Here is a 9,037-nt window from a genome sequence, read left to right on the forward strand (position 1 = left end):
GCACATGCGTAGCGATGCGTGTCAGAGGACACTTTTTCTGAAGTTGGCTCTTTCCTTCTACCTTCACATGGATTCCTGAGATCAAACTCGGGTCCTCTGGCTTGAACTGGAATGGCAAGCATCTTTTCCTGCTAATCCAGCTCACTGGTCCATTATTATCTTTTTAAAAGAGCCCTTATATTTCAGGGATAAACTGTGAAATATCTCTGTAGCCCAAGCTGGCCAGGAACTATTTTACCCATTTAGCCCACACTGACCTTGAATTTAGGCTTCCTGCCTCAGCCTCCTTGTACTGTAGTTGCAGGTGTGAGTCACCACACTTGGATGTAGGCAGCGGTATCTGTCCTTGCCGGTGTTATTTGTGTTAGTAGCCACACCCCTTTGGGCGTGACTTCAGGTGCAGACAAACCAGAGAGAGGGAAGCAGAGAAAGACCACAGCGGTTCTTTATTATCTGTGTAAGTTGTTCTCCAATAAAACACACATTTATCATTTATCTTGGGTCTCATGAACTCATTCCCCCCCCCCACCGTCAGATGTACACTCCTCTTCTTTTAAGATTTGTTTATATATATGCATGTATGCCACGTTCATGCCTGATGCTCACTGGAGTTAAAGACAGCTCTGAGCTGCCATGTGGGGAACCGAACCCACGTCATCTGAAGTGTTTTTAACCATTGATCCATGGCTCCAGCTCCCATGTCTTTTTACTATAGAGTAGGAAGTTGCCCATACTTGTCCCTTCTGCCCCATCTCAATCTCAGCCTCCTGAGTGTCTAGGATCACAAGCCTGAGCCACCAAGCCCAGTGTGGCCACTCTTTAACATAGTTTGTAGTAAGTAGCCGGGAACACTTAGTTCCAACTAAGTTTAGCAACTCCTTCAGTTACTGTGAAAAAAAAATCAATACAACAACCAAGAAATAAAATAAAGCAAAGCAACCTCAACACATTGGGAAGAACTCAGTTTATTCTAAATACTTAAAACCTGACCACAGGTTCCTGGTCCCATTAAGAATGTTTGCCACTATGAAGCCTTCTGTTTCTTTGATACACATTTAGACACCCCCTCCAAGAACCCATGGATCCTGAGTTCATAGATGGAACCACCCTCAGACGGAAATCATTTGGAGAAAGCTAGGCTTGATGGTTTATGCCTTAGAATCCCCGTGCTCTGGCAGCAATCCTGCTAGAGGCCCAAGCCAGTTGGGAGAGCAACCTCTAAATCACAAAAAACAAAAGCAAAGAAAATATTCTGAGGCATGTAAAATCATGTGCTCCTACCATGTGCTTTATTGGTTGGCCTGCTATGGCTTTCTTGTCATTTATGTCGAGTTAGTATAAGTCCTAGTGAAATGTTTTAGAAGGTTGTCAAAATTTTATGCCTATCTTTCATTTGTGTAGCCTCACTGACTTCAGAGTCTCAGTCTTCCCACCTCAGATTCCTGTGTGCTGGGATTCGAAGCACTGGCTTGATGCCCATTTCACTCTGTCATCTTACCTAAAGGCCTCATACATACACAGATTTGAGTACTGAAGGGAGGGCCTTGGGAACCCCTTTATTTAGGTGACTGTAGATCTCACAGTGTCGAAGTGTCTTCTCACTTCTGTGGAAGCACACAATACTAACTTCCATAGCCTGTAGCTAACAGAAATGACTGGTCTCCTGCCTTTTACATCAATCAATGCCAACTGATTTTTTTTCTCATGACACCAATGCTGGTTAGCTCTAGCTCATTCCTTTCCAAACTTCCTCATTTTCCTTCTAAAACATTCTAGCACAGTGCCACTAAGCACACTTATAATTCCAGCTACTCAGGAGGCAGGAAAATCCTCAGTTCAAGGCTAGAGGCAGTGTGTTTCAAAAATGAAACAAGGGGAGGATAGACAGCTCAGTAAAGGAAGGTGGTTGTCATCAAAGTCTGATGGGGGACATCTGATCCCAGGAACCCACATAAAAGTGAAGAACTGACAAGGCTGGCTTTGAACTCATAATGTAGACCAGGATAAGCTTAAGAGTATGCCATAAATACTAACATCTAAACATTAGCTAGGTCATGGAACCTACTTGAAGGATAAACAGGAGCTCTCCATATCTTGAAATATTCTGTAAATTTATCTTGCTTAATTGTTTAAGTACATAATTTTATACAGAGAAGCAAGATGTGGCCTCACTGTCTTTAACTAACTGGTCAATTCCAAGACACAAGGCTGAAAATGTACAAATTTTCCTCTCATCTTTTGTTTGTTCATTTAAAAAAAACAACAACAAACTTTCTTGCTATGATGCTAGCCTAGTAATCAAAATCCTGCTGCCTCGGCCTTTGGAGTGCTAGGATTAGTCACCATGGCTGACCCAACAGTGGATTTACCAGTAGTGGCTGGCCCGACAGTGGATTTACCACTAGAAATATCCTGCACAGCTGGTAGCACAGACTCAGCAGTGAGAGATGAACCTGTGTTGTGATGATGATAGGACTGCTTTTGGAAAAAGTATCTCTCTCCCTCCCTTTTGCAGGTGTGTGCGTGTAGGGGCATAGATGGGTCTCATGTCTTCCAGGCAGACCTAGAACTTGTTATGTCCTTCAGGATGACCTTGAACTTCTGATCCTCCTGCTCCATCCATCTATTGCTGAGATTCTAGGTGTGCACCATCACACCTGTTTTACAGATCGCTAGAGACTGAACCCTGTGTTTCTTGAATGCTAGATGGGCATGCTACCAAATGAGCTACATCTCCAGCACCTGAAACAGTTTATCTGCAAACATTTCAGAAACCTGATAGCTGAGAGTTCCCTCCTGCTATCAGGTCTCTTGACATCAGCTGGACATCTCTAATTTAATCCACTTCTGACAATACCTGGAAGTTAGGTCCCACAAAAACCACAGACCCAGAAGAGCCCCCACTAGGGATGCTTCAGCTAGGGGGTCACTTTATTTACACTTTCCAGTTCATCATACAGGTCACTGGAGTTAGCACGGATCTTCACTTGCTGATCTGTGTCACTTTTTTCCCCCTTTGTCTGAGACAGTACTAACCCAGAGCAATCTCCCTGCCTCAACCTCCCAGGTGCCAGGGTCTAGAAGTGTGTGCTGCCACACTGAGCTTTTCATTCTGCTTCTGATCTATATCCACCGGCCCAGTTCCCTTAAAAATATCAACAGGCAGACTTGTCTGTGGTGAATGACAAGGAGGTGGTGATAGGGAAAGTTGATGTTTTGTCTTCTGTCCCAGAGGTGGTCATGTTAGCTTCTCCTGAGGTGAATCTAACTGATTATCGTCAACCGAGACAGTCCCAAAACTTCATCTCACCCAAGTCTTGCTTGGAGAACCAATTAATTGGATGAGAGTTATAGGCAAATCAGGGGTAACCAACCCATCAGAAGCAATGCCACCAAAGAGAATGTTGTGGAACCAGCAACGGTTAGTCACTGGTAGACTCTTGGTGAGCGGCAGGGCCTTGTGGGCTTAGAGTTGCCCACTGAGGTTTAATGTGACCTTGTGGGTTCCCACCACCCCAAAAGAGAAAGATAGTGGGCTGTGTCTTATGACAGACTCCTGGGGATAACACTAGCTGTTTTGATTCCACACAGCAAAGGCCAGGACATGCCTAAAGGCCACTTTCACAGTATTGCATGCTGGGGTGTTTCCTGTCCAAATTGAGCTGCACAAAATATGTTGCATGCTTTAAAATATTTTACATTTTATTTATGTGTATGTATATCTGTGAATATGTGCATGAGCGGTGTGGGTACTTTCTGAGGCCAAAGGTTGTCCTCTATAATCTCTACATGCACAACATGGAGTATATGGGCCCTCATACTATACACACTTGTTGAGGCCAGCTTGATCTAATTGAGACTCTGCATCAAACAATCAAGACACAAGTTTGGGTGAAGGATGGGGTGGAACAAGCCATGCATGATGCCTCATTAATTTTAGAACTTGGGAGTCAGAGGCAAGAGGACCTACACAGCATATCCAGGCTTGCTACAGTTGTAACTCTAGTCAGACTTGGTCTAAGAAAAAAGTGGTGCTTTGTTCTTTTGTTTTTCGAGACAGGGTTCCTCTGTATGGCTTTGGAGCCTATCCTGGAACTCTCTCTATAGACCAGGCTGGCCTTGAACTCGAAGAGATCTGCCTGCCTCTGCCTCCTGCATGCTGGGAGAAAAAAAAAGTGTTTATGTGCATGCATTTATCTTATTTTCTTGAATCACAAGACTATTTTATTAGAGCATAAAAGAAAAGCTTTGGTGCAGGTGAGGTGTAAGTCACCTTACACCTAGAGGCAGCAAATTGAAGAGAGAAAGGAAAAGCCACACCACTAAAGCTAGGATGGAGGTCAGAGTCATGAATGGCTGGCAAGAAACCAAATGATGGGGCAGGAAGTTTTAGAGAAATCATAAGGAAACCCAGGATACTGCAAGGGTCAGGGGATGACTGAAACAGTTAAGGAAAAATAAAGTTACACTTTTCTGAATAATTCAGAAAATCAGACAGACTTACAACCCTATAGCTCTGTAATCTTTTGCCCGTGTGAAGGTTTTTTTTTTTTTTTTTTTTTTTTTTTTTTTTTTTTTTTTTATGAAGAGGAACTGGGGTTTAATAAAGATATTTTAAGGGACCAGAAAGATGGTTCTGTGGTTAAGGTTGTTTGCTGCTCTTCCAAGAGGACTTGGTGTGGTTCCCAGCACCCTTGTCTGGTGGCTCATAATCACCTGTAATTACATAACTCCAGAAGTTCTGACACACATCTTCCAGGCTCTACACACACACACACACACACACACACGCACGCACGCACGCACGCACACACACACACACAGTGTTAAAAGAAGGTACTCAGCAGTGGATACAATCTTCTCAGGGAAGTCAGATAACATAAGACATGCCAAGTGTGAGCATGAGTTCATGAAACGAGAGCTGCCCATATAAACGTCTTGTTTTCAGTCTGGATCCTCTGTGTAACCCAGGCTGTGATGGAACTTGCAGCAATCCCTCTGCTTCTGTCTCCTAAGTGCTGGGATTAGACCTAGGACACCATGTCCAGCCCAGCCCATATGCTTGCCACAAATACATTTTTCTTTCTGAGACTGGTTTCCTCTGTGTATCCCTGGCTATCCTGGAACTCACTTTCTAGACCAGACTGGCCCAGTTCTCACAGAGATCCACCTGCCTCTACCTCCCAAGTGCTGGGATTAAAGGGGTGTGCCACTATCGCCCAGCACAACTGGAAAGAAAAGAGCCTGGCATGTTTTTCACTTTTTAAAAATATTTTATTTAGTTTTTGAGACAGGGTCTCACTGGGTAGCTCTGACTTGCCTGGAGCTTCTCATGTAGACTGACCTCTAACTCAGAAATCCACGTGCCTCTGCTTCCCAGATGCTGGCATGTATCAAAACATGAACAATTCATTAAATCTGAGGTCACTACCAAAATCCAAAAGGATTAGGAATTGCCAGCCCTTTCTGCTATACGTCACTCTTAAACCACAGGATTGAAATATTTGTCCAACAATTACAAGAGTTTTCTGCTTATTTGGGGGAGACTGGGTCTGACATAGCCCAGGATGACATGGGACTGGCTAGTTGCAGACAACAGACTTCAACTTTGGGTCCTCCTGTCTCCACCTCCCTGAGTGCTGGGAATATAGGCTTTTGTTTCATTGAATGTATAGTATTTCATAGGATGTTGCTATATAGCCCAGATTGTCTTATGACCCACAATCCTCTTGCCACAGGCTACCCAATGTTTAAGAGATGGCACCGTTGTTAAAGAGCCTGACTTGAAAGCATAAGGACCAGAGGTCAATACCTAGAACACACATAAAAAATGCTAGATATTGTAGCACACACTGTCCTCCCAGTGCTGGGAAGGGAGAGACAGGATACCTGGGACTGATTGGCTAGCCACTCTAGTCTAATTGTGCATGCTTATCCAGACAATAGGAGACCCTGTCTCAAAGGAGGTAAACAGAATCCCCGGGAATGACAGCAAAGTTGCACACACGTACAGGTGCCCATCCCCTCCCCCCTATGCACAACAAAAACGTATGTCAGAGAACAGAATATGGGGGAGAGGCATTGAATGAACCAGTTCGGGCAAGAAAACAGTGATGCAAGTGAGAGACATCACTGCCCCTTTTGGGAGACAAACTGAAGAGGACATGGCTTGGCATGTGTGAATGGAGGTTTCACTCACTGAGAAAAGTTAGGAGGGGAGGAGAGTGCATGCACGGTGTGGAGAGTGCATGCACTGTGTGAAGGATCAGTGATGGAAAAGATGGATTAAAAACAGCCAATGAGAGCTAGGCTGTGAAGTTGGCAGGTCCTAGGCTGGTCTGTCTTACTATTGTCTGTCGTCCTACTGCTACGAAAACCTCCAGGGTGCTGGGTGCGCACCTGTGGCAACCACCACGTTTCCTAAGAATTACTGAAAATGATCGGGAGCAATGCCTTCTGCTTTTCAGTGGCTAAACTTAGGTTTGTTTTTGTTTGTCTTGTTTTGTTGAGTTCCGAGCTTAAATGTAATGTCTAAATTCACTGAAGAAGAACTAAGACCTGCACTTTGTTTTATGCAGACGTGGTGTGGGTTAAGATTTTAAGAGGTTCAGAATCTGTTCCTGTGCAGAAATAAGGCCAAATTGTGCTGGTAAAGGAATTCCTGAAAGTGTAGAGGAGAGACCTGTCATTCATATTGTAGAAGGAGAGCTCACCCAATTCATAATCCAAAAAAATGCCAATCCTGCTGGGCTGCACCACTGGCAGAATCTCCATTCTTTCAGGCCCATAGGTGACATAGCCATTCTCACTGTGTCTCCCAACTGCCCATAAGCCCTCAGCAACTGAGGGTTGCCCACTCCAGTTCCCAGGAAGGCAATCTTGACACACACCCAATGTCCACATGGGCTTGTTTCCCACTTTCACCTCCCAGTAACAACGACCCGAATGAAATCCTTTACATCCTAGGAGAGCAGGCCAGTTGTGAAATCTCTGAGGGCTAGCACAAACACTTTTCCTTGATTCTTTATAAAGCACAGATTTTCTGTCCTCAGAAACAACAAGCTGAGGGTGTGCTGTGTCAAGATCAAAAGTCACATCTATTTGAAATCGCTTGGTGATTCTGTCCAAGCCAGAATACTGTGGCGGGAGACCAAGAACATATTCCTTTGTACTAAATGACCAGTGTTTGGGGCATCTCAGGTTTTCAAATCTGTGGTCGACTTTCAGAATGCTTGTAAGAAGTGTGACATCTGACTCTGCAAGCTTGGCCTCTGCTTCTTCCAACATATGTTCTAATGTGTGCTTATGGTCTGATAGTGTCCCAAGATATTCCTGCAGCTTTGATAAACCCACCAGCTCATCAATGTGCTTCTCATTTAGCAGTGCCTCATACTCATTCTGCAGGAACAGTTTGACTCGCTCAAATTCAAAACGTATCTCATGTTTTTTACAGTCAAACCTCTTCCTCAGTTCAAGAACTCTTGTGTGCTGCATTTTCAGTACTTGTTCAGCTTTTTTCAGCCTGCCCTCCAAAAGCTCCCTGTTGCCTTCTAGAAGTCTCCTATGATGAGGGGCGGCTTTCCAAACAGGGCAGATGAAGTGCATCTTGTGTTTACCAGACAATTGGCACTGGATACAGAACATGTTTAGATCATCCATACAGAAAAGGATCCGAGCCTTATTGTGCTTCCGACATATATCAGACATTCTAAGCCACCTCACTCTGATCCGATTCCTCTGCTGCATTTGCTTAAAGATATCAACAAGGTTACAGATCTGGAAGTTCCTGCTGAAGCGCTTCTGTGTGAAATAACTGGGACAGATAGGGCAGAGGTAGATGCCCCTTTGATCTTTCCAGAAAGAAATGAGGCATGAGCGACAAAAGTTATCCCCACAACTAATGGTCACTGGGTCTTTGAAGAGATCTAAGCAAATAAGACACGTACAACTTTCCTCCAAGCTTGCCAGGATTGCTAAGTCCATTGTCTTGTGAGCAAAGCAGGTGGAGAAAGATCCTTTGGCAGGGCCTGCCTCCTAGGAGCTGCAGACACTGTAAGCCATGGGTGTCCTTTCAAGTCCTTGCAGAATGACCAGCTGTTGGTGTCACTGGTCTGACAGGGTGGTAGTCTTCTAGCCAAAGTGCCTTAATGGAGCTCAAAAATTGAGAGGAATTCAAAGACACCGCTGTGCCTGTTGGAAAAGCAACATGTGTGATGGACTTGGTGCTCCTGTGGATAAGAAAAAGATTTTTATAATTTTTAATTATGTGTGTGTAAACATTAATGCGGGTGTCCAGGAAGGCCAGAGGCATTGGATCACTCCAGGGCTAGAGTTTTAGGTGGTTGTGAGCCCAGCAAAGCATGCATAGATGGGAGGAGGGCCATCTTGCTGGCCCAGTGGGGCAAAGTGCTTGAGGCCAGCCCTGACGACCTTAGTTCTATCCCCAAAACCCCATGGAAAAAAGGAACAATTCTGTAAACTGTTCTCTGGATGCCACATGTGGGCTCTGGTATGTGTATAAGTACAGAAACACACGTACACACAAACCAAAAGTCTACTTAAAAATCAAGGTAGAAGGAGGGGAACCAACTCCACAAAGTTGTCCTCTGACCTCCAAATGCATGCTGTGGCTCCATCATCCATACACATCATGCTTGTACCAGCATGTAATATATATATATATATATATATATATATATATATATATATATATATATATATATTGACTGTCTTGGAGAAACCCACACCCATGCTCTTAGTGGCTTTACTTTCTTCCTGAACACATCTTTCCTTTCCTGAACATAAAAAAAAAAAAGAAAAATCCATGTTAAAAAAAATCAAGTCTGGTGTTGAAGCTCAGCAGATCAGGAGACTGAGTACTTGCTTCGCAAGCATCAAGCTCTGGATTTGGTCCCAAGTGTAGCATATACTGGGTAAACATCTATAATCCTAGCACTTGGGAAGCTGAGACAAGTGATGGCAGGTTAAGGCCAGCCTGGGCTAAACTGAGAGAACTTGTCTTGAAGCAAAACAAAAT

General features: G+C 44.1%; 1 protein-coding gene across 1 annotated transcript; it reads right to left on the bottom strand.

Moving 5' to 3' along the window:
- Window positions 1-6,570: 6,570 nt before the first annotated feature.
- LOC100756524 (tripartite motif-containing protein 60) lies at window positions 6,571-7,983 on the bottom strand. Its single transcript, XM_035451447.1, has one exon. The coding sequence runs from the start codon at window positions 7,981-7,983 to the stop codon at window positions 6,571-6,573; it is 1,413 nt and encodes a 470-aa protein (XP_035307338.1).
- Between the last annotated feature and the right edge of the window lie 1,054 nt (window positions 7,984-9,037).

This window comes from Cricetulus griseus (assembly GCF_003668045.3).
Source record: "Cricetulus griseus strain 17A/GY chromosome 1 unlocalized genomic scaffold, alternate assembly CriGri-PICRH-1.0 chr1_0, whole genome shotgun sequence".
In the NCBI taxonomy this organism is placed as follows: domain Eukaryota; kingdom Metazoa; phylum Chordata; class Mammalia; order Rodentia; family Cricetidae; genus Cricetulus; species Cricetulus griseus.